The sequence below is a fragment of the Podarcis erhardii genome, assembly GCF_964252035.2.
Source record: "Podarcis erhardii genome assembly, chromosome: 7".
Classification (NCBI taxonomy): domain Eukaryota; kingdom Metazoa; phylum Chordata; class Lepidosauria; order Squamata; family Lacertidae; genus Podarcis; species Podarcis erhardii.
The window spans coordinates 23,039,124-23,065,299 of NC_138511.1; the positions used below are offsets into that span (position 1 = coordinate 23,039,124).

General features: G+C 45.3%; 1 protein-coding gene across 3 annotated transcripts in view; it reads right to left on the reverse strand.

Annotated features, from left to right (window-relative positions):
* Positions 1-2,159: 2,159 nt before the first annotated feature.
* The window catches only part of LOC309346997 (uncharacterized protein), a 140,104-nt gene continuing 116,087 nt past the window's right edge, over positions 2,160-26,176 (reverse strand). For all 3 annotated transcript variants that reach the window (XM_081871419.1, XM_081871420.1, XM_081871421.1), the window contains one exon: positions 2,160-2,336. In XM_081871419.1, coding sequence (XP_081727545.1) covers positions 2,206-2,336 — 131 coding nt within the window. In that variant the 3' untranslated portion in view covers positions 2,160-2,205. The remainder of the gene's footprint in view (positions 2,337-26,176) is intronic.

The window sequence follows — 26,176 nt, forward strand, 5'->3', positions numbered from 1 at the left end:
GTGGGGAGAAGAGCGCTTCTCTCCGCTGCCGGCCCCACAAGCGCCTGGGGGGGAAATATATTTTTTTTCTTTATTTCCCCCCCAAAAAACTTGGTGCGTCCTATGGGCCGCTGCGTCCTATGGGGCGAAAAATACGGTATGTCTTGTATAAATGGGAGAGGTGCAAGAAAGGAAAATTGATGTGGGGCTAGGAAAGCTGGTTTGTGAGTTGCCGGTTTGGTAATATTTTTTTCCTCCGTTCCTTAGCTAACTTGGTCTTGTCTGGCATTAGGCAAATAAATTTGGGGGAGAAGGCAAGCTCCCTCTCCCTCAAACAACACACGTTTTGCTGCTCTTAGGACTGCAATATTATCCCAGGTCTAACATTGGGCCTAAGAGCATTCCAATTCTAGTCACTGTGTGTGGATCTACACTGGACATTTAAAGTACATCTAATGTGCAGTTAAAGTACACAACTTCCCCCAGGAAACCTATGAACTGCAAGCTTATTAGGGGTGCTAATAATTGTTCAGAATATTTTGTGCCTGCAACTTACATGGGTGTTACGTTCCGCGGACAGTGGCGTAGCGTGGGGGTTGCAGGGGGGGGGCCGGCTGCACCGGGCGCAACATCTGGGGGTTAGGGGGCGCAAATCCACGGGTTAGGGGGCACAAATCCATGGGTTAGGGGGCGCAAATTACTTGCCTTGCCCCGGGTGCTGACAACCCACGCTATGCCACTGTCCGCGGATCTTGCCTAAAGCCAAAATCACGTATGGCAGGTGGGATTGCTAAAGTCTTTCCCCCTGGAAACCTGCCCCTTAAAGCCCCCTTTTCAATCCCCCGCTCCCCCAGCACATAAAGCGGAATGCACACAATTTAAAAGTGTGCAAGTTGCAGGCTCACTGTACAGTTCTGCTCAGGGCACATCAGCAAAGAAACTGCAGCTGGAAAAGGTTCAGAAAAGGGCAAGGAGAACAAACAGGGAGCTGGAGCAACACCCAAATGGGGAAAGGTTACAACATTTGGAGTTTACTGGTTTTGGAAAAAAGGCAAGTCTGGATGGGACACAGCAGAAGCTTATAAATTTATGCACAGTGTGGAGAAAGTGGATAGGGATAAGCTTTTCCCTGCTCAGAATACCAGGCCCCAGGGGCACCCAAAGAAGCAAGTTGCTGGAAGGTTCAGGACATATAGAGCCAGTGAGGGCTACCAACTCGGATGGCTGCAAAAGGGGATTAGACAAATGCATGGAGGTAAAGTGGCTACTAGCCACAATGGCTCCCTCCACTGTCAGAGGCAGTATGCCTCTGTATGCCCAGCTGCTGAGCATCACAAGCAGGGAGAGTGCAGCTGCACCCGTGTCCTGCTTGCAGGGCTTCTCAGAGGCTTCTGGTGGACCATGAGAACAGGATGCTGCAGTGGATGGGCCATTGGCCTAATCCAGCAGAGCTCCCCTTATGCAAGTCTGAAATCTTCCCCTATAAAGGGGAAGGAGAAAGGAATTCATCTAAAATAAAAACATGTGGACACAAAGGATAAATAAATAGAGTGGTAATGGTGAAAGCCAGGGTAAATGAATACCAACAGCTAATGGAGGTCCTTCAACAACATACAGTGGTACCTCAGGTTACATACGCTTCAGGTTACATACGCTTCAGGTTACAGACTCCGCTAACCCAGAAATAGTGCTTCAGGTTAAGAACTTTGCTTCAGGATGAGAACAGAAATCGTGCTCCAGCAGCATGGAGGCAGCAGAAGGCCCCATTAGCTAAAGTGGTGCTTCAGGTGAAGAACAGTTTCAGGTTAAGAACAGACCTCCGGAACAAATTAAGTACTTAACCTGAGGGTACCTCTACTTATGTTCACCTCCGGTTACGTATTGTTCGGGATACGTACGAGGCAAACCCAGAAGTATTTTTCCGGGTTTCACCATGTGCGCATGCGCAGAAGCAGTCCCTCCGGTTGCGGAAACCTTGGGATCCAACCAGAGCTCTGGAACGGATCCTGTCCGTTCCAGGTACCACTGTATAACTTTGGAGTGTGCATGGGCTTTGGGCAGAGGGGTGTTAGAACAACTCCTCAAGTGCCCCTATTTTCACCTGTGAGATGTTGGGGAATATGGAACCAGTCCTATCCCCTTCCTACAAGTGTCCCTTCAGTAAGGTGGGTTAAGCTTACCTATTCAGCTTTGCAGTCCATCCCAGCACTCTGCTCTTTAGGCAAGTCAGAGGAGATCCAGGTCACTGCGCAACAGAATCCCCGGAGGAGAAACTTGCTTCCGAGGAGCGGTATGACACCGTACCACCAGTCCCAAGGCCTGTGCCGAAAGAGAGAGGGAGAGGCCTTGGTCCAAGCCTGTGAGCAAAAGGAAATTTGAGGTGAGTGATTTCACCTGGGTCAACCAGAACATTCTTTTCTGCTGCATTTGCTGATTGCTTGAGGCAGTGGAGAGGGAATTAGGGGAAGTGGTTGCACCTGGGGCCAGATGGTTTGTTTGTTTGCTGTTTGTTTGCTGTTTGTTTTGTTTGCTGTTTGTTTGCTGTTTGTCTGGCCATTCTGAAATGTGGAATTTTTATTATAACACTCTCTCTCTCTCTCTCTCTCTCTCTCTCTGTGTGTGTGTGTGTGTGTGTTTAGGGTGTTGTAAACCACTTTGTGCAGGTGTGGAGAACCTTTGGCCCTCCAGGATGTTGCCAAACTACAACTCCCATCATCCTTGGCAAATTGGCCATACTTGGAGGGGTTGATGGGAGATGTAGCTCAGCAACATCTTGGGTAGGTTGGGGTTTTATTTTCTGAAGGTTCCCGGCTCCTAGCTTAGAGACTTATTTGAAGCTTGAAGTGGGATATAAATCACCTGAATAAATAAGTAAGTAAGTAACACTTGCTGGGCCTCTTAAAGCTATATACACATCATGCTCAACCGGCTTTTCCTGAGTGGTGCTTGCCACAAGCTCTCTTAACTCAGCAGACAAACTCTCAACGACCATGAGTGCTCTCTCGTACGCTCTTGGGTTTTCTGTAGTGCCACGCTTTCCAAACAGGTTTGCTGCTGCTGAACTAAATAACAGCCACTTGACTGAGGTCAAGGGAGCTGAAGTCCGGAGGCCACGCCGCCTGCCCCGACTTCCATGCCAATTATCAGCGACTTGGACGACTCGCAGGAGAAGGGCGTCAGGGAATGGATGCTGGTTATCTGAGCGGCAACAAGCAGCAATTTGTCCGTGGAGAAAAGGGACATGGGGCTTCAGAGATAAAAGTGTATTTTTGAGGGGGGGAGCAGGGGAAAGGAGGGTGGGTCTTTCAGAACAGCGCCAGCGCAAACATTCTGCTTGAATCTAAGGAGAAAAGCTGGTTTCGTCTGCACACACAGCATATGCATAAAGCTCATTTAAAGCACGGCTTCCCTGCTGAAGAACTCTGGGAACTGTAGTTTGCTAAGGGTGCAGGGAAATGTAACCCCGTGAGGTGGTAAACTGCAATTCCCAGGATTTGTGTGCATGCACACACTTTAAATGTATGGTGTGCCTGCAGTCGTTGGCTTTGGAGAGAATTGAGAGTCGTACGAGTTTCTTTAAAGTATGTATGTGTGTGTATGTAAGAGAGAGAGAGAGAGATTGAGATCTTTTTTTTCTTTTGAAATTATTGAATATCATGTTGTGGATTATCTTCTTTGAAGTGGCATTTGGCAACAAGTGAGGATGGGGGGGGGTGACCCTGGACACAGCGTAAAGGAAACTTTCCCCACAGTTTGATAGACCTGCCTTCAAAGACAGCTGAATATATATGTGAATATTCAGTATGCTTCCCTGAAAAATTTATTGCTGTTGTTCTTGGATAGATAGAGGTTCGGCCTTGGATAGATAGATGTTCTGGGTTCCCTTCCCTCTGCCACATTTTTATTTCTATACTGCAGGCTTTTCCAACCTGGTGCCCTCCATATGTTTTAGACTACAGCTCTCATCAGCCCTAGCCAGCACATGGAAGTTGTAGCTCAAAACATCTATAGAGGGCCTCAGGCTGGAATATGGAGATTGTATCTCATTTATGTTTTATACACTGCTTTGAAGGATTTTTTTGGTGAAATAACACTTTTAAAAAAAATAATACAAATAAAAGAACATATAATTTCAACTTGATTGCATAAGCAGATAAACACTAGTTTTAATATCTAGGCCATAAATTTTATATATTCAGGATAACCTGATTTTCAGGATTACCCTGTAAAAGTACCAGGCTCTTGAACCTGTTCAATTCCTGGCATCTCCAAGTAGGGCAGTGAGTGATCCAAAATCCTGGAGAGTTGCTGCCAACCAGTGTAGACAATACTGAGCTGGATGGACCAATAGTCTGACTTGCTATAAGACCGCTCCCTATATTCCCAATGCTTGGATGTGTAGTTCCATGAGGACGCTGGAAGTTATCTCCCTAAATTCACTGGCGGACTTCCACAGTATGCATTTAAAGCAGATTCAACACACTTTTAAAGCACATTACTGCCCTCAAAGAATCAGAGGAACTGCAGTTTAGCCCTCACAGAGCTACAGTTCTCAGCACCCTGAACAAACGACAGCTCCTAGGATTCTTGGGGGGGGGGCATGTGCTTTAAAAGTGTGTTGAATCTGCTTTAAATGCATCGTGTGGATCTGCCCGATTTTGTGACAGTCTCTATTTATAGATACAGTGGTACCTCTGGTTAAGTACTTAATTTATTCCAGAGGTCCATACTTAACCTGAAACTGTTCTTAATCTGAAGCACCAGTTTAGCTAATGGGGCCTCCTGCTGCTGCCGCGCTGCCAGAGCACGCTGTTCTCATCCTGAAGCTAAGTTCTTAACCTGAAGCACTATTTCTGAGTTAGCGGAGTCTGTAACCTGAAGCGTCTGTAACCCGAGGTACCACTGTATGTAAAAAAAAAGAAAAGAAAAAAAAGGTTCAGTCTGGTGACTGGGGAAACTATTTCCCCAGTTCTTTTCAAAAGTATTCCCTTGGGGGCTCTCCACATCTCTCTCGAACAGCTTCACTGCTGGCTCCTCTAGCTCCAAACAAGAACCAACTGAAATGATCCAGATCGGAGGAGGGTGGTGTATCTCACACAATCAGCTTCCTGCAATTGAAGAAGTTGCTCTGAGCCCTTGGCTTGTCTTTCTCCACAGGCAGAAGCCCTGGTGGTAATGCCTTGCTGGAATCCAGGGGCTCCTGACTAACACGTTTTTAAAGCTGCATCCTGGATGCCAGAAGGCTTGTTCTCTCCTCCTTGACCTGAACAAAATACAAGATCCAGCAGGAAAGTATGGTTTCATTCATTTATTTTGAGAATTTGTAGACCACTTGGTTGCAATTAGTCTCTAATGCTGAAATTCACATGGCCGTATTATTCTGTTTTTATGACTTTTTCCTAACTTGTTGCATTTGAACTTCCACCTGATGTAAAAAGCCGCTTCTATAGAGCAAGTTTAGCAATCATTTATGTATCATTGGCTTCCGGGGTGGGGGGGAATCAATTTGCAGTTTATATGGAAACGAGTGCTAACTTCGGGCTCTATATTCCACTATACTTCCGGAAGTGGCTTTTTACATCCAGTGAAAGCTCAAATATAATGTGGAAATTAACAGTTCAGGAAACATAGTGGAAATGGAATGAAGTGCTGTTTGAATGCAGCCTCAACAGTGTGCAGGAGACTCAGTGCAATTAAATTAAAAATGAGTTATAACTATACACGTAAAATTTAATTTTGAACCCTGCTGGAATTAGAAAAAAAAGTCTTTAGTAGGTGGTGGAAGTTCAACAGATAGAGAGCTAGTCTGTCCTTAACTGGAAGGGAGTTTCATAAAATACTGAACACACGACTCCTGGTGGATATGAGTCGCTCATCCAAGTCACGGGGGACCATTAACATTGACTCCTCCCCAGTCACCTTTACGTTCCACCCAGATCAGCCTTTCAAAGTGAGGATGCTTGCAAATAGAGGATGGTCCTCTGCAAAATGGGACACAAATACACCCTGCAGTAGCTGCTGTCACATACAGCTAGGAATGGGCAAATAAGTCAATTTCTGTTTCTTTCTGTTTCTCACTTCCTCCCCATCTTAAACTCACATTTCTATATCAGCTTGCAATTTTTATTATTATTTAAAAGGGTTGCCATATTTCATAAAGTGAAAATCTGGGCACAAGAGAATCCGAACTACACTTTTGACATGGGTTGCCATACACCTGTATTTCCCCAGACATTTTGGCTGCTTTTCGAAAATTCTGCCCAGACGCTGTTTTTGGTGGATGAATCCCGGCTATGTCCGGGAAATTCCAGATGTACGGCATCCCTACTTAAACATTCACCAGCTTTTTAGTGCCCCGTTTTTATGCAATTTTGCTTATACACATTTTTGCAGAGCAATGTTCCCTAATATAATGCATCTTGGCATGTCGTTTTCATTAATATACATATTTTTTAAATGCACACTTTACCTTAGTATATGCATTTTTGTATACATGACTCAGCTAGAGAACTGCATTGCAAAATTCGGGGAAATTGGCATTTTGAAATATTCAGCATTTTGCTGTTCACATGTTGTTCCAGAAAGTGTGATTCAGGTAGATTTGCCTTTAACTGTGAACTGAATCCAATTCCCCCGCCATCTCCAGATCTAGAAGCGACCTAATTTAATTCAGTGTCTGTAGGACTCCTCCTACACTCTACCTCAAGAATTGCAAACACCATTCCCTTTCCTCTAGCATGAGCGCTCTCTCTCTCTCTCTCTCTCTCACACACACACACACATACACTTACACTCTTACACTCTTTTGCTTTGTTCAAATTTTGCCTGAGGAAGTCTTCTGAAGAGCTCCAAAGCTTGCTCAGGAAACTGTGACTAATAAAGGTATTATGTCACTGGGGCATTTGTGATTTCTCCACCTCTCCTTCAAGACAGCAGGTTATTTTGGAATGCCTATTTTGTAAGAATCAAAATATCATTTCAAACAGAAAGTAATAACTGGGGGTGGTGTGGGGTTTTTTAATATCTAAAAAAAAAGTGCTGTACTGTTCGCAAAATTCAAAAACCCAAACCCACACCATGGCGAGGCGAGGAGAGGCGAGGCGATTAAAGGTTATTGTCTTGCATATTTAAAACAAAGTATTCTGCTAATATTCCTTCATTCTTTGCTTCCTGCCAAAAGGGTAAGGTGGGCACACAAAAGCATCCAATCATCTGTTTTGAAGTCCAGGTGTGCTCTACAGTAGGGATGGAATTAACTGCTCATGTGCCTATTTTTATTTTTTTTTGCCAGAACAGAAGAAGATGCTTTACACGCAAGATTAATCCATGTGGTTCAATACTGTTTACAATGACTTGTAGTGATTCTCCAGGGTCTTAAGACAGTGGTCTAGTTCAGCCCTTCCTGGAGATGTCAGGGAATGGAACTGGGAAAAGCAGATACTCTACCACTGAACTATTTATTATCAGTTCCCGTGAGAATGGCAAACTGATTGCAGTTGCACTATTTCTACACGGGCAAGAGTTTCCTGACACACACTTTGGACTGGTGATGCTCTATAACACCTAGTAAGGATTTGTTTAAACAATCACAGGTTTGCTACCTTAGCCAAAGCCATTTGCCCAGACAAGGAATTCAGAGGTGTTTCAGAACTCTTGAAAATGCATGTCCACAGCCCCTGGGCATGTGGAAACATGATAAGCTCAGGGAGTGCATCTCAAAGCAGACCTACATATTCAGAGGGGGGGGATGTGGTGCAGTCTTCTTGGGACTGTAGCATTTTGAAAAACAAATGTGGTGCATTGTATAATTGAACAAATCCTTCCTTTGACAACACCCTGTTCCTTCACTGGGCAAAAGGGCTGGAGTCTAGTTTTCTCTCTGCCAGACTGAACTCCCCACCCCACATTGTAAGGTAAAGGGACCCCTGACCATTAGGTCCAGTCGTGGCCAACTCTGGGGTTGCAGAGCTCATCTTGCTTTACTGGCCAAGGGAGCCGATGTACAGCTTCCGGGTCATGTGGCCAGCATGACTAAGCCGCTTCTGGCGAACCAGAGCAGTGCATGGAAACGTCATCTACCTTCCTGCCAGAGCGGTACCTATTTATGTACTTGCACTTTTTGGGGTGCTTTTGAACTGCTAGGTTGGCAGGAGCAGGGACCGAGCAATGGGAGCTCACCCCATTGCGGGGATTTGAACCGCCGACCTTCTGATCCTCAAGTCCTAGGCTCTGTGGTTTAACCCACAGCACCACCCGCATTCCTCACCCCATTGTACCAGGAAGGTTTTCTTTAAGCAGGGCAGCGTTTAAATGTGAGCTCCCCCATCAGCATTCAAAAGTGGTACACTCCCAAGAGGGCAGTACCATATGCTTTTTCTTAATGTGCAGATTGGCTCAGACTCTCTGAGTAAGTTTTGTATAGACACAAATTTGCTGCAATGATTGAGGCCAGAACTACAAAAGTTAAAACTGAGGCTGTTTTCAGAGGGTTCGGATCCTCATGCTTTATTTTTATTTTTCTGGGGGAGGGGTTCTTTCTTTTAAAAAATAGTTTTCACAGGACACTGTTCTCCTGGAGTTTATCCAGCCTACCTGCTAATTGCCAGGGGACACATCCACCCGTCTGAGACCAGCCAATTAATCAGGCAGCCTATCCGTGCTCCCTGACTGGCCGCGACAAGCCCCATGTTGCTATACAATTGACAAGTCTTCTTGTTAAGGGTCAGGAGTTAATACGTTTTGCTGCTTCCCCCCTTTCACGGTTTATTTCAGGTTTATGGAGAGTGATCAGGCTGGTTAATTGCTTGAGCTTCGGTGCAAGCCCACTCGGGGAGAGAAGCCATTGCAATGGCAGAAGTTCCTAATAAAATAAGGTGAAATAAAAGCATTGCAAATGGTAATAAAGATGTCTGCCTGGATGTTCCGGCTTGCTTTTTTTATATATAAAAAAGAATTTATTTTTTTCTTTTCTTTTTAATTGTGTGATTTAGAGAGCTGCAAGTTTTAACTGGTAGATTAATCAACTAAAGCTTTCCTTGACGGTCGGGGCCAATTTTAATTAGTGGCGGCAATTTTTAATCACTGAGGATGAAATCTGAGGGCAGTGCTTGCTTGCTCTTCTTTTTCAAAGGCTATCTGGTATGTTACAGTAATCAGGAATGGAAGAAGAAATCTCTGAGTCATTTCTTCAATATTTTTTTTCCTGCAGCCAAATTGTTGGCTAAATTTTTAAGTTCAATGTTTTTGTTAAAAGAGCAAAAAGTGATCTGGGCAATCTGGAAACTTTTAAATATGGTTGATTGGTCAGTTAAAATATGATTGATCAATTTTTAACAAAGAACTCTATTGGATCCGACAACGATTTCTAACTCGGCTGCAATCCTATCCACATTTACTTGGGAGAACTTAATAGGGCATGCTTCTGAGTACAGATGTACAGAATAAAATTCATTTTCAGAAAGAAGAGGTTTGCTTTTGTGGTTATTTGTATGTGTGTCTAATTTTTCTTGTGTGTTTTCAGAGCAATTTGTTTTTTATGTTTCTTGTCTTGTTAATGTCCCAGATGCCAACTGCTCCTTGTCCTGTCTCTCTGCCCCCTCCATGTATTACTATCTTAAAGCTCTGCTGGGCATCTCATTCTGAAACCCTGAGAGATCCCCAGTGATCAAGAGACCATCTCCTAATCATTAGCTTCCATGGAAATACCAACCATTCTGGGCCATTAACTATGCTAATCTAGGCTATGCTATACTATGGTAAACTATAGTATACTACTGTAATCTCACAAACACTGTAATAGTAGTAACTGAGACTAGTACTGTGAGATAGTTCTGATAATAAACTGTAAGCCAGAAAGAGCTCTGTTCAAACAATGTGTTGGCCACTGGTAAGCCACCAGCCCTTGACACAAACCGATTATGGGGGTGGTGATAAAGATGGCATCCCCTATAAGTTTGTTGTCAGGATTACAGAGATAATGTATGTGAAGATACCGGAATGCAAGAAAAGCTTAATTTTGCTCCGTCAGCTCAGTGGAAAGCATCTGTCTTGCATTCTGAAGGTTCAGTTGGCAACTCCATACAAAACTTGGAATGATTCCTGTCTTGGAAAGCCACTGCCAGTCAGTGTAGACAGCACTGAGCTAAATGGACTGAGATTTGGTACAAGGCAGCTTCCTGTATTCCTATTGAGAAGATCCGTGTTTCAGTATCAGAGCATCTCCAGATAGATTTAGGAAACTCTCTTGAGATCCTAGAGAGCTGCTGCCACTCAGTAGATACTACTGAGCTGTCTAGACTCATGGGCACATCCCTCTGCTCTGTTGCTAAGACCCCATGTCCACACCTGCTCTTGCCACAGGTGCGATTCAAGTGCAAGGGCCTCCAATACCATTTCTTAAACTAACCCTAATATCTATGAGCTCCAGAGTCATAGCTGCTGAACAGAAAAGAACTGAAAGGCAAAATGAAGTACAGGTGGGGTGTCCACTCTCCTTTTCAGCAAATAATGCCTCCCTCCAAACCAACTTTATGGACCTGGCAAAGAGGAATCGAAAATGTAATTGTGTATGAAAGCTTGACCTAAGCAAGAGTGTCGTTGCCACTTTGCATTAGCCTCTTTGGACTACAGTGGATATACTTTTCACGAAGCAGCTCTGATAACAGGTGACAACCTACTCTGAATCATTACAACAAAGGATTCAATATTTGCTGGTGTAGATCAAGTACGGTTTTTCTCCTTTCTTTATTTCCGCCCTCTGTTTCTGGCACTCTGTAGGGACTGTCAAACTATCCCTTATCATTAGGGGTATAGCTTGTGATTCATGTTCTCCTTTGATGGCTTGAAAGGTTCCCCTTCTCCATTCAGATCAGATTCTAATGCGAAAAAGGACCACATCTTGGTGCCTCAACCCAAACTGGCCTTGCTTTTACATAGCAATGAATTAAAGCTTATTGGGAAGGAGGGCCCAGGAATTTTTAGAAATATTGTGATTTTTAAATGGGTAGTATAATTTGCAAGTTTGGCTCTGTCACACCAAAAAGCAGGCCAAGTCACACTTTGGTCTACCACTTAAGAATCAAAATGGTGCCCAGTGTTTAAATGGCAACAAGGGCCACTGCCCACGCATTGAGAAGCCTCATGCCAAGTTTGGTGACAATATCTCAAGAGGCAGCCAAAAACCAGGAAAGTAGTCGCATGAAAAAGGTTACGCACCTTTACACTTCCTTATGGGGAGACATGGGACGTGGGTGGAGCTGTGGGTTAAACCACAGAGCGTAGGGCTTGCCGATCATAAGGTCGGCAATTCGAATCCCTGCGATGGGGTGAGCTCCCGTTGCTTGATCCCAGCTCCCTGCCCACCTAGCAGTTCGAAAGCACATCAAAGTGCAAGTAGATAAATAGGTACCGCTCCGGCAGGAAGGTAAACGGCGTTTCCGTGCACTGCTCTGGTTCGCCAGAAGTGGCTTAGTCATGCTGGCCATATGACCTGGAAGTTGTAAGCCCATAGCTGTCAACTTTCAGATTTGAAAATAAGGCATCAGCAGCCTCGAAAATAAGGGATCAGCAGCTGCACCTGTCCCAGGGAGCCTCAAAAATAAGGGATCAGCAGCCTCACCTGTCCCGGGGACAGTCTACGGGATATCTAACAATCCAGGATAGCAGCAGGAAATGGCGCTGGAATGAGGGAATTTGCCGCAAAAAAAGGGAAGGTTGACAGCTATGTGTACGCCAGTTCCCTCAGCCAATAAAGTGATATGAGTGCTGCAACCCCAGAGTCTTCCGCAACTGGACCTAATGGTCGGGGTCCCTTTACCTTTATGGGGAGACACCATAGCTCAGAACACTTGCTTTCCATGCAAAAGGTCCCAAGTTCAATTCCCAGCATCTCCAGGTGGGAGACATCCCCATCTAAAACCCTGGAGATTCACTGCCAGTCAGTGTAGACAATACTGAGCTAGATGGACAAGCAAGTCTGACTAGGTGTGAGGCAGCTATTTATGTTTCTACAGATGCCCCACCACCAGCCCCTGCAGTTGCATTTCCTTAACAAATGTGGGGTTGCGAAGGTCTGACCTGAACCTTGGGAGAAACACCCCCTCCCCAAATAATTTATAATTTCAGTTCCTCCCTGAACTTGCAAATGAAAGAGGAAGTGAGCCGCAACCTGTGGCTTGGATGGCTTTGCCGGGCGAGTTTGGAGGTTCCCCTTTCTCCTCCCCTCATCTAAAGTTGTGAGCATACCAAACTGCATTTTATTGGCTGCCAGAAATTTACAGGCTCCCCAGATACCTACCAACCCCTGGTTGAGCTCAGGAGCAGCGTTGATCTCATTAATAAGGAGGCAGGAGGGCAGCTGCTGCAGTGACCTCCATGTGGCTTAGCCGTGGCTTTTGCCTTGGGCTGTAAAAGCTTAGCAGCACAGAGGCTCACAGGTCTGCCTCGGCTGTTAACTGTGCAAGGAGAAGCGAGTTGCAATCGTATTACAGGGATGGCTATACTGAAAAGCAAATGCCTCCCTTGCTCACTTTAGGGCTACTATTAATTAGGGTTCTGTGAATAAACATTTCCCATATATATGAGGTGCTTTGCCCCTTCTAGAGGGCTTTATTTTTTACAAACGGCTCATTCAGATCCAGTTTTTCTGCATGCACCAGTCATGGAAATTCAATCCATGAAACACGACGACTGTGTTCTATCTCCATTGTTGGAGATGGTATAACTCTGAATATTAGCTGCTGGGAATCACAAGTGGGGAGAGTGGCTGTTGCCCCTCTTTAGCTCTAAATTGGAGCAAATGTCAACCAAGAGAAAACCCAAACTGCCTGACTGAGAGCTAAAGAGCAGTTTCCCCAGGGGGAGGGGGAGGGAGAAGTGGGACAAGAGGAAGAGTGGATAAGCCCATACTGGATAATGCCCACAGCAAAGTTAGGGCCATTAACTTCAATGGGTCTACTGTGAGTTAAGCTTAGTTGGATACAGCCCATCAAATCATGAGTGTATGGGCATCAAGTCACCTCCATCCACTGGGGGTTTTTTGCATTAAGTCCATGGAAGTTACAGCCAATGTGAGTTTTAATACACCCTGTATAAATTTCATTGTACCTGTAGAGGTAATTTGAAAAGAGGGACTCATTAGTGGAGGGGAAACCCAGCATAAGCAACAGCTTTGATAAATGCTTTCAAGGCTTCTTTCTCAGCAAACTCATTTGCAAATGACACATCTAAATGAGAGTCTCTGACTCCAAATTAAAGAGGCGAACAAGCACACACTTTCCCCTCTAATTACTCTTCTCTGAAATCTCTAAATACCCTTTGATATTATTATAAATCCTTTCCCTTTCTGCACACCAGCATTGCACCCACCTATATCGCTAGACTTCATACTCACCCCACTTCCTCAGCAACCAACAACACACACACACACACACACACACACACACACACACGACAGACTGGTTCTAATCTCCCACCTGCATAAATCTCACAGGGACAGCCACAAATATTCCAGCTATGTTGATTTATGAAAGCCCCAGCAAAATTTCGCCAGGAGATATATCCTGAGAGCACCATGATTGATAGCTCCTTGCAAATCTTTCTGTTTTAAGCACTGCCACTTGCAAAGTCCTGTGGATGGGTGGTGGTGGAGAATTAAAGGAGAGCAAGAGAAGGAAGTTTCCTTGAAAATAAAAAAGGGGGGGAGCTGGCATGAGTATAGCTTGATTTCTGCCAAATATTCCTCAGCGAGAGGCCTCGTGTTTGCCTGAAGAAACTCCAGTTGAGAAAGGGGGAAACTGAACCAGCTGTAAGCCCTGTCATTAATTCAGCATTCTTGTTCCTTCTCTGTCTCCTTCCCCATCTCTTTCAACTTCTGTCTTGTACACAGAGTTGCTGCCTGCCTGCCTTTTAAAGCCAATTCAAATAAAGGCAATTCTCTCCTGGGGCAGGGAGATGTGCAGATGTGTCCCCAACTTTTGGGGCCTTACAGTAGGTAGAAAAGACTTGCTTATTTAAGGTCTCTCTCTTTCTCTCTTTTTAAAAAGTGTTGTGCTCCTATTGATTTTTACTGTTATTCAAATAGTTTTAGCTCATTCTAAATGCTGTCCTACAGATTTTATCATAGAATTGTACAGTTGGAAGGGACTCCAAAGAGCCATTTAGTCCAAACCCCTGCAGTGCTGGAACCACAGCTAAGGAAACCCTAACATATGGCCATCTAACCTCTGCTTAAAAACCTCCAAGGAAGGAGAGTCCACCAGCTTTTGACCTAGTCCATTCCACTGTTAAACAGCTCTTCCCATCAGAGATTTCTTCCTTATGCTTAGTTGGAACTCCTTCCTTGCAATTTGAAACCGTCCAGTGCAACGGAAAGCAAGCTTGCTCCCATCTTCCATTGCCCCCCTAGCTGTTTTTTTTTTGAAATAAAAAAATATTGTTTTTATTTATTTTCATGGTGCAGAAGATAAACAACTGCTACAACAGTTAAACAACAAGTAACTTGCCTTGATAAAATTATAGACTTTTATCATGCCATGTGTTAAAAGTTTCATTTGGTTAATCTAAGCGATCGCACCACATTTTCCCATGAGTGCTGGGTGGATTCTGGCTTAAACAATACAGTGGTACCTCTAGATGCAAACGGGATCTGTTCCAGAGCCCCCTTTGCATCTAGAAGCAAATGTAACCCGTGTCTGCACGTGCGCGGGTCACGTTTCGGCACTTCTGCGCATGTGCATGGCGTCATTTTGAGCATCTGCGCATGCGCAAGTGGCGAAACCCGGAAGTAACGCACTCCGTTACTTCCGGGTTGCCGCGGAGTGCAACTCAAACGCGCTCATCCCGAAGCACATTCAACCTGAGGTATGACTGTATGGTTGATTCCTATGGTTGCATTTTGTTGCTTTGAATTCACAATAAAGGTGAATAAGGAGCGATATAACAGTGGCGTATAAAATTATGCACGGATTGGGGAAAGTGGATGGAGAAAAGTAAAGCTGAATGTTGAAAGATTGTGGACAGACAAAACAAATTACTTCTTTCACATAGTTAAACAATGGAATGTTTTCCAACAAGAGAGCCTCCAACTTGGAGAGCTTTAAAAGGGGATTAGACATATTCATGGGTGAGAAGGCCACCAATGGCTACTAGCCACAATGGCTGTGTTCTATCTCCACTGTCAGAGGCTGTATGCCAGTGAACACCAGTTCCAGGTGAGGAGAGCTGCTGTTGCACTCAAGTTGTGCTTGTGGGCTTCCCAGAGGCCTCTGCTTGGCCACTGTGAGAACAGATGTTGGACTAGACAGGCCTTTGGCTCGATACAGCAGGGCTCTTCTTATGTTCTTTAGTTTTTATGATAACTGAGCATGGGGAACGATGACTGGAGCTTGAGTCACACAGTATCCACAGGAAGTATGTTTCTGAATACGGGTTGCTGGAGATTCGTCAGTGGGGAAGGGCTACCAGAGGGATGACGAACCCCTGGAACTCCAGGTGTTGATGGCTTTCAACTTCCAGCAGTCGCAACCAGAATGGCCAGTGGTTGGGGATTGTTATTATTTTATAATAATCAATAATGGAATGGAATATAAATATATATTATAATTTAATATTATATTATATTATATTATATTATATTATATTATATTATATTATATTATATTATATTATATTATATTATATTATTATATTAATTTCCCCCTGATGAGATTCAAGGCGGCTTACATATAAAAATGAGAACTGCTGAAAACACAGAAAAATCATTCATTAAAAAACAATTCAACATTGTTAGAAGTAAAACTATATATACATGTGTGTGTATGTGTATTTTGTGTTTAATATGGCTACGACAGTCAAATCTGCAAGAACAAACCATTAAACCCTTTATACAATAGTTTCACAACAACAACAAAGTCACAGATACAGCTCCAAGTTGGAAGCACACCCCAAGATTTGCCTCCTCTTGGTGTTCTGGAAGAAGGAAATCAGCAGCTTCGTAACAGGACAAAGTTACCAGGCAGCAGTGACATGATTTCCACTAACAACTGCAAGTCAGACCCTCCAACAGCTGGACTGAGACCTCAAGCCACAGAGCAAGTCAAGGGAGCTTTCGCTTTCTTCGCTCTGGTGGTACTGTTTTGCTTCTCGCTGTTTCCGCTCCACTCTGCACTCCCCCAAGTGAGTCATATCCTGTCTTCTAAAAGTCACAACGCATTCAGCTGCCAGGGCAAAGCTGGTCAGGTCTGTGTGAATGCCTTCAGGTTCTCCTCCAGCCCAGCAGCTGATCAGCCAGCAGCATGCAGACAGCTATGACTTCAGGATCAGCAGTCACTCTTTTAGCAATGCAGTTGCCTCAGTCATCTCTACACAGCTGCCAAGCACACTGATTACACCTGGCTTATCTGCACACTGTGATAGTCAGATAATACTTGGCATCTTTCCATCAATCCTCCATGGCTGGGCCCTACCATTAGGCAAAGTGAGGTGACCACCTCACTACTGGGAGTAAGCATAATATAATATATTCTTCACTGTTCTTCAATAAGTGGGTCAGGACCCAATACTGTGTCTTAGCCTGACCTAAGGTGGGTCATGACAGCACCATTAAGGTAAAGGGACCCCTGATCATTAGGTCCAATCATGGCCGACTCATCTCACTTTATTGGCCGAGGGAGCCGGCGTACAGCTTCTGGGTCATGTGGCCAGCATGACTAAGCCACTTCTGGCGAACCAGAGCAGCACACGGAAACGTTGTTTACCTTCCCGCCGGAGCGGTACCTATTTATCTACTTGCACTTTGACATGCTTTTGAACTGCTAGGTTGGCAGGAGCAGGGACCGAGGAACGGGAGCTCACCCGGTCGCGGGGATTCGAACCGCCGACCTTCTGATCGGCAAGTTCTAGGCTCTGTGGTTTAACCCACAGCGCCACCCATGTCCCTGACAGCACCATTACCATAGTACAAATACATGGTAGAAAACCACGAAGTGGGTCCCCAAATGCATGTTTGGGTTAAAGGTGGGCCCTGGGTTTGAAAAGGCTGAATACAACTGAACTACTCTGATTGGCAGTGACTTTCCAGGGTCCCAGACACGGGGTATCAGGCAAGGGACATTCCCTGCCCTGTGTTAACCTAAGACCTTGTGCATGCAAGACAGATGCTCTACCACTGGGTTACAGTTTTCCCCCATGTGCGTATTCAGACCTGGCTTAGGGTCATTTTGATCCCGCCACCTCACTTCCTTCCCTGTCACTCAGAAGGACCAAAGGCCACCAAACAAGTCTGCTTTTTCTAACAAGTTTGGAAAAAAAGCTCAACCGCAGACAAACCCAAGTTGTAATGAATGGCACTCTCTGCCAAGCAGTCGTTGCCAGGAAAGAATGAATAGATTCCAGGCATAAGGTGCAGCTCCAAAAGGGGTCTGTGCAAAGAGCTGTATGGTAGCAAGTTAAGAGAGTGTGGGAAGAGAAGGAATAATATTCAATGCTAGCCAAGCCATGGAGGATCAAGGAAACAGAAAGGAAAGGGAGAGAGACCAATGTTCTCTGGCATTTTCTTAGGAAGATGATTATTCTGTTTGGCTATGGAAGCAATGACATCAAATTGTTTTACGTAATGCAGCTGCAGCGTTATGTAAAGAGAGGCATTTTGATCCTTCTAAATGCTAAACACACCATTAAAAGGGGGTGGTAGTTTAAGAGAGATACCAAGAGAGCAGAACACAGGGGGGTGTTAACCCAGATAGTGCTGGACTGCAGTTCCCAGTATCCCTGACCACTAATCACACTGGTTGAGGCTGATGGAACTTGGAATCCAACAACATCAGGAAGGCCACAGATACCATGAGAGGAGTCCTGCTTGACAGGCCAAGGGCCCATCTATCTCAGCATCCCAGGTGCCTCTAGAAAACTCACAAGCTAGCCCTGAGTGAAACAGTCATTCTCCCCTCTTGTGGTTTCTAGAAACTGATACTCAGAAGCAAACTGCCTCCGACAGTGGAGGTAGGACACAGCCATCAGGATCAGTAGCCTTATTCTCCATGAAAAAGATTCCCCAACCCTGATGCAAATACCTTTATTTGGTTTGCAATTTTCAATATCTCCTACTTTTGATCCAACAGGGACCCCCACGCTAGCTTACTAAACATGCTTAATAGCATAAAAAACACATGCATACATATCTACAATCCAGCAGCATAAAGAATGGAAAGACAGAGCACCACACCAAAAGTACAGCTACAGCTCTTACCAAGCATTATACCGCCATCAAATCACCGCAACAGTAATCATTACAACCACTGTCATTGAGAGCCATTGTGGTGTAGTGGTTAGAGTGTTGGACTAGGACAGGCATAGGCAAACTCGGCCCTCCAGATGTTTTGGGACTACAACTCCCATCATCCCTGACCACTGGTCCTGTTAGCTAGGGATGATGGGGGTTGTAGTCCCAAAACATCTGGAGGGCCGAGTTTGCCTATGCCTGGACTAGGACCTGGAAGACCAGGGTTCAAATCCCCGTGGCCATTAAGGTGACTGAGTGACCTTGAGTCAGTCAATGCCTCTCAGCCTAACCTACTTCACTGGGTTGTTGTGGGGGTTAAAACTGGGAGGGTGAGAACCAGGGCTCCACCCCCCCCCACTGGAACTCAGTTTCAGCACCTCTCAGGTGGGTGCCATGGCCATTATAAGAGAACAAGGGAGGCTCTCATGGTGAGTTCCTGCACTTCTTTTTCTAGAAAAATATTTGTGTGATCCATGGCACACCTGTGGTATCTACAGATAGAGGGGGGGAACCTATCTGTGTGGAAATGGCTAAGTGTTTCCATCTTACAGCCCCCCCCCAAATTCTGGATGCAATACATCCTCTTCAAAATGTATCTCAGTTAATTTTTAACTCCCCTCTCTCATTTAGCAAAATGGGCTGTGACCCACTGAATCCTGTTCATGATCCCACCAAAGGTCATGACCCTTGGTGAAATCTAATCATGCCGTGATTCAAGCTAAGTAATAGCTTTTGCCCCTCTTAAAAAGTGAGTGCTATCTATCAATCTATCTATCTAGAAATAGTTATTTCTAAAAATCTACATCTATTTTAGGCAAAGCAGCTCATAAAATGTAGACCTTTGCAATGTGTTTACCACACATCCTCTCTGCCTCTTCCAATACATTTGTTTCAGTAACATCGTTCTAAGAAAAAACGGGCTCCCTTAATTAATTCTTGGCCTAAAAGTGGTATAATTAACACTTGGGAGAGGGGTGGGGGAGGAAAATCAATGAGTAATAAACCAGTTTATAACTTGATAGGTAGGTATTGAATGGCTATTGACTCAAGCTTACGGAAGTCTTAATTTACTCATGTCCATAGCAGCTCTGCAGAGCGGACTCTACAATTTGCTGCATCGCAGGCATTGTTTTAAAAACATTTAAGTCTGACAAAGTGTTCTGGGACTATGAATTGGCCATAGAAGATACCGTGCAGGTTTATCTGTTGCTGTTTCATAAGATCTTAACCTCAGGTCAAAACTAAATGTGATGCTATTCAAACAGTTTGCAATTGCGTGAATGGGTTTTCAATTGGAGAACAATAACAGATAAATCACAGGCCAGGATGATTCAGAACAGAAGTCCACAGAGTTCAGTGGTTTACTCACAAGGTCAGGCCACTGGTACCAACTGGCCTTGACTGTCAGCAGGCGACCGGCACAGTGCCAACTTCAACGTGGAGGTGAGCAAGATCCACCTCCATCCACAGAGGGCTCATAGCACAAAACAGAATGTGTGGCTTGAAATTAACACTGCCACAACAGTCATACCTGAACTTTGTGAACAGTTCTCTGATTCCTTCAAACAAACTCTACTAAGTTTGCTGAGCGTTGAATCAAGCTGAAACCATATCACAGTTATGTCCTCCTATGGCAAAAGAGAGCAACAGGATGTGGAGCTTGTTATCGCTGCAAAGTGCGAGGCTCTTGTGAACTACAAGCGCGTGCTCTGCGAAAAGACGCTTGCTGCACTGACAAAGGCAAGGGGTGATGCCCAGCAGGTGATATGCCAATGACTACTGGCTAAATCTGTGTTGGAGCATTCAACTCGCTGCTGACAGTGGCAACATTCAGAAAATGTACAAAGGCATGAAGGAAGCCTTTGGACCAACAGTCAGGAAAACGACACTGTTGAAAACCTTGTCAGGAGAGATCATCACAGACTGCAGCCAGCAGATGATGGGCGAACCACTGTACTCGTGGGAGAACATGGTCTCTGGCACAGCGATTGACAGCATCCAGACTCTGCCTGTCTTGGAAGAGCTGAAAGTCCCTCCCTCCCTTGACGGGCTGAAAAACGCCATCTACTACCAGGCATGTGGAAAAGACCCAGGACAGGACAGAATTCCATCAGGAGTGCTGAAAGCTGGCTTCAAATCCTCTCTCAAGATGCGTCTTCTCTTGCAGTGTTGGAAAAAGGATCAACACCACAAGACATGTAAGACCCCAACACTCTATGAGAACAAAGGTGACCATCATGATTGTAACAGCTACCATGGAATTTCCCTGCTCGGTATTCTGTGGAAAGCCTTTGGCGGTGTAGTTCTCAACAGATTACATTCACCTGCTGACACAATGTGGCTTTAGAGCTGAGAGGTCAACAGTCAACATAATTTTTGCACTGTGTCAGCTGCAGGAGGAATGCTGAGAGCAGAGGTGCCCCTTGTACATCGCAGGGCAGAGTCTCAAACAAAATGTGCTCTTCCAAGTCCACATTCCTAGCATGTTTGTACTCCTGTCTCAGCGACGTCTACCCTGGCTTGGTCATGTCCACAGAATGGAATATGGCAGGATCCCCAAAGACATACTCTATGGGGTACGTCAAGCTCCAGGCCCATTGGCAGCCCAACTCTGCATTACAAAGATGTCTGCAAACGAGACATGAAGGCTGGCAACATCAATCTCTTGCAGATGGCCGCAGTGCCTGGAGACTGGCAGGTTGTGTATCCATAGCAATGACCAGAGGAGGAATGACTGCTGGGAGGCGCACAGAGAGAAGAAACACCATGGTTCACCGGTAGCAGCAAAATTGGACGCCTTCATTTGCCCCAACTGCAGCAAAACATGTCTCTCCCATATTGGTCTCTACAGCCACAACAGGCGCTGTAACTCTTCAGTGGTTTGATTTCACCCTTGAAAGTCACACTCCTCCATTGCTCCCCAAGACAGACAAATGCCAACAACAACTCCTCCCAAGTAAATAGGTATAAGAACATAAGAACACCCTGCTGGATAAAGTCAATGGCCCATCTAGTCCAACATCCTGTTCTCACAGTGATCAACTAGATGTCCCAATGGGAAGCAGAGCCTGAGCACAAGAGCACTCTCCACTCCTGTGGTTTCCAACAACTGGTCATTCAGAAGCATATGGCCTCTGACAGTGAAGGTAGGACATAATCAACACGGCTAGTAGCCACTGACAGCCCTATCCTCCATGAAGAGATTCCCCAGCCCTGCTGCATGTACCTTTATATTGTTTGCAAGCTTTAATATCTCCCTCCTTTGGTCCAACAGGGACCCCTCCATCCCAAGTTTACTAAAAAGCATCAAGTGTTAAAAGCATAAAACACATATAAATCTATAGTCCAGCAGAGTAAAGAATGGAAAGGCAAAGCACCACACCAAAAGTCCAGCCCTTAGAATCGTAGAATTGTGGAGTTGGAAGGGCCCTGGGGGTCATCAAATCCAACCACCTGCAATGCAGGGAACTCAACACACAGTCCCCCATCCAATTTGAAACCGTACCGGACCCTGCTTAGCTTTGCAAATGTGCTAGCAGTTCTATCCCTGCACTGCTTGGAGCCCCACCTAGCATAAAATTGCCACCAAGTCCCCACAACCATAATAATCATAGCCACCATTGCTAAGAGCCGGTGTGGTGTAGTGGTTAGATTGTTGGACTGGGACCTTGAGGACTGGGGTTCAAATCCCCCCATCTGGATGTGAAGCTCACTGAATGACCTTCGGCCAGTCGCTGCATCTCAGCCTAACCTATCACAGGGTTGTTATGGAGGTTAAATGAGGAGAGGAAGAACCATGAATGCCACCTTGAGCTCCTTAGAGAAAAGGGTGGGATATAAATGCAATAAGCAACTCTCAGCATGCTTAACAAACTATCATTCCCAGGATTATTTGGTGGAAATCATGGCTGTTTAAAGTTGTATAGTACTGTTTAAAATGTAAAGTGCCAATGGAGTCTAAGTGTGACCAGGGAAACTCTGGCTGCATACACATTTAAAAAGCACACACACACCCCGAGCATCCCAGGAACTATAGTTTGATAAGGGTGCTGGGAATTGTAGCTCTTTGAAGGACATCCTATCTTTAAAAGACATCTGAAGGCAGCCCTGTTTAGGGAAGTTTTTAATATTTAATGCTGTACTGTTTTTAACACTTGATTGGGAGCTGCCCAGAGTGGCTGGGGAAACTCAGCCAGATGGGCGGGGTATAAATAATAAATTTTTATTATTATTATTATTATTATTATTATTATTATTATTATTATTATTACAGTTCCCAGGATTCTTTGTGGAAGTCACGTGCTTTAAATGTATGATGAGTTTGCAGCCACTTTTTTTAAGGATCACATTCTCTGCTAATGTGGATCTGATTGGATAGATAGATAGATAGATAAGATACAGACGTGCCCATTTGCGAGGGTGGCCAACCAGTGCATGCATGCTGTCAGGAGGAGCTGGGGATGGGGCTGAACACAACAGTGTGGCTTCAGTGGTGGGAGGCTGCTTCAACCCTCCTTCCCCTCCATGGCAGGAAAAGGAAAAGAAGAGTCTCTCACCACACTCAGTTCTGTGCTTCGCCTCCACACTTTTTGGACAGGGGGGGGGCTAGCCCCCACCCCAAAATATTCAGGGGGCCCAAAAGGGCCCGGCCCCCAGGAGCTGGTGCCCCTGTATAGATATAGCTATATCTCACATAGCCTGTTATCCCCTCATTGCTTTCAAGAAACTCTCCATGGGCAGAAGAGCTTTGCTGCAGCATCACTGGGTCATTAGATTCTCCCTTGCTTCACACAATCTCCAAACAGGAGAGCTGTTTTCTGTGCAAAGCTGTTTCTAATTTATATCTCTAAGGTGTGCAGAGAAGGCATGTGTGCTCTGTCTAGCCACGAGGAAGCGGCTGGCGGGTAGGTTGTTCCGCTATGCTGGGTGGTGACAGTGATAAAACAAACAGGGAGCCCTGAGACTTTTGCAGTTCAAAGCCCTGACCTAGTTTTCATAAAAAGAGCTAGAGAAAGCTTGGTGGCGGTGGTGGCAGTGGGGGAGGAGGCTAGGTCTGGCAGGTTCATGCTGAGAGGAAATTGTTGCTACTCCAGCCTACTGCTCCCAGTCGTGGGTCATTTCTGGGAAGTCGCTTGTGCTCGTAGGCTGCAGAATTCAAAGCTGCAGCAATGACCTAGTTCATGCCCGATCTTGAAAACGGAAGGATGTAGGGTGTGATATCTCGATTTCCATCCGGTTGCCAAGTGCAAGGGCTGTGTGTGTAAATCACAGGAAAATCTTAGCAATCTTTTCAGGCCCGTTTGGAGGCACTTCAAGCAGAGTGAATGGATTAGGTCTGCATGCACAGCCAAGGTCAGCACCCTGCTCATATTCAGTAGCGGGTAACCCTATTTAAGGGGATGCAGGTGGCGCTGTGGGTTAAAACACAGAGCCTAGGACTTGCCGATCAGAAGGTCAGCGGTTCGAATCCCTGTGGCGGGTGAGCTCCCATTGCTTGGTCCCAGCTCCTGCCAACCTAGCAGTTCGAAAGCACGTCAAAGTGCAAGTAGATAAATAGGTACCTGTTCGGCGGGAAGGTAAACAGCGTTTCTGTGCACTGCTCTGGTTCACCAGAAGCTGCTTAGTCATGCTGGCCACATGACCCGGAAGCTGTACGCCGGCTCCCTCGGCCAGTAAAGCGAGATGAGCGCTGCAACCCCAGAGTCGGCCACGACTGGACCTAATGGTCAGGGGTACCTTTACTTTTACCTAACCCTATTTAAGCCTTCAAGCATAGTTGGTTGGGTGGGTTTGCGCATATGAAGGTTCCAGCTCAAGGGAGGCTGGTTCATTGGAGCTACTGGGGCACAACCCTTACAATGGAATGGTAAAGCAATTAAACAACAACAACAACATCCTCAAAACATTAGAGCCACACACTCTTTCCTGCAACACACACATTTTATACTACCTTGAATTTATAGAGGCGTTTCTGTTAATCTCCTCTATGCACCACTCAGCCAATCCTAATCCAAAAGAATAGCAATTGTAAGGAGGTACTGCCCATGTATCTCTTAGCAGGAAAACCATGTGACTGATCGGACTGCCTGAAAGTCAGCCTGAAGTAGGAAGACTCTTGCTCCATCTGTTGTTACGAGGCCTATCTTGTCAAGCCATTATAGCCAATATGGAAGGATTCAGGCATTAAGAACAGCTCCATGTGGTAGCATTAAACTACATTGCAATCATACTTTGGTTCTAAGCACGCAGGTGTAAACACTACATGAATCCAAGAACTGACATCCTGTGGTACGGCTTAATTTCTAAATAAGAGGTATGGAGTTAATCTTGTCTGAAAATTGCACTTCGGCCCTTTTACATGGAAACTCTTCCTTCGTCCATAGGTGTGTAGGGAATAATAAACACACACACACACACATCATACATACATACACACAGGCATACCTTGTAGATAATGTGGGTTCGGTTCCAGACCATCGCAAATATTGCAATAAACTGAGTCACACAAAGCTTTTGGTTTCCCAGTGCATGTAAAAGTTATGTTTATACTATACTGTACTCTATTAAGCCAGACCTGCAGGGGCAGGAGTGGAAAAACCCAGGTCTAGCTCTAGCTAGCTCCCCTCCCGTGGCTAGCAGAGGTATGGCAGGTTTCCTTTTCCTGGAAAAAGCTGGGATGCTTGCAGCTGCACCCACGTCCTCCTACGGAGCAATACCTGTGAACCGCAATAAAATGAGGTACAACTGTATATATTTTAGTGATGAGGCAACGGCACTCTGAACATGTGCAATGGCAAGCTTTCTTAAATTGGTACTGCCCATGTTCTATTGTGGTGAAAACAGCAAGGTTAAAAATTACAAGCTTACCAAATCAAAATGTTACCAGCCGCCAGTGCTCCAGCTGATGATCCCTTTTCTCCTTCTCATGGGAGACGTGGGAGTCTGCACCCTGGAAACATTACCAATGACCTTGGAAACCTGAGTGAGAAGGGAACGCCGGGGGTTCAAACATAATCCAGCCTTTCACATCCTTTTGTTCAGTCTCTAGGGAAACAGCCTATATGGTAGCCTGCAACATCTCCTTTGCCCTTTTCTCTGCAAAGAGCTTCTCTGCCACACTCCAAGCCCGCCTCCCAAGTACAGAAATTACTTCCTGCCATTCAGAAAAGTTTTGCACAGGCAGAAAAAGCCACCTGCAATTTGTTTATTTAAGATGTCTATATCCTGCCTTTCCTCCATGGAGCTCAAGACAGCATACTTGGCTTCTTTCTTCCCATACTTTTGCTCTCACAACAACCCTGTAGGGTAGGTCATACTGACTGGCCCAAGGTTGCTCAATGAACTTCAACAACTGAGTAGGGATTTGAACTCAGGCTTCCAGACACCAACACTGACTTGACTTTAGAATGATCTCTCCCCCTCCCTCCCTCTTGCCACCAAATTCACTTCATAGAGATTTCTATGAGACATACAACTAATCCCTACCACAAATTTGGAGCGCATGGCTTTCCTCAAAAGAAACCTGGGAACTATAATTTTAGGGGTGCAGGGAATTGTAGCTCTGTGAGCAGTAAACTACAGTTCCCGGAGTTCTTGTGTGGAAGCCATGTGTTTTATATGGACGGTGTGGATGTGATCTAGTTGGATCTGAACCCGAAGGTGTGGGTTCAAATATTTTCTCATTTCCATGGCCTTGAGCAGCTCTTCATCAGCCAGCCTCAGTTCCCTCAGTCTCAAGGGCAGTTGCAAGGTAGGATGAGAACTTTGTACGCAGAAGGTGCCAGACAGAAATGGTTCCCTCGCTTTTAAAAAGGCTGTTGAAATGCTGTTGCTGCGTTTGGGACACATCCCACTCATGTCTGCTTCCCTAACAATCACTTTGTATGGCTAAGATAACAGCAAATGCCTCAAAACACAAGG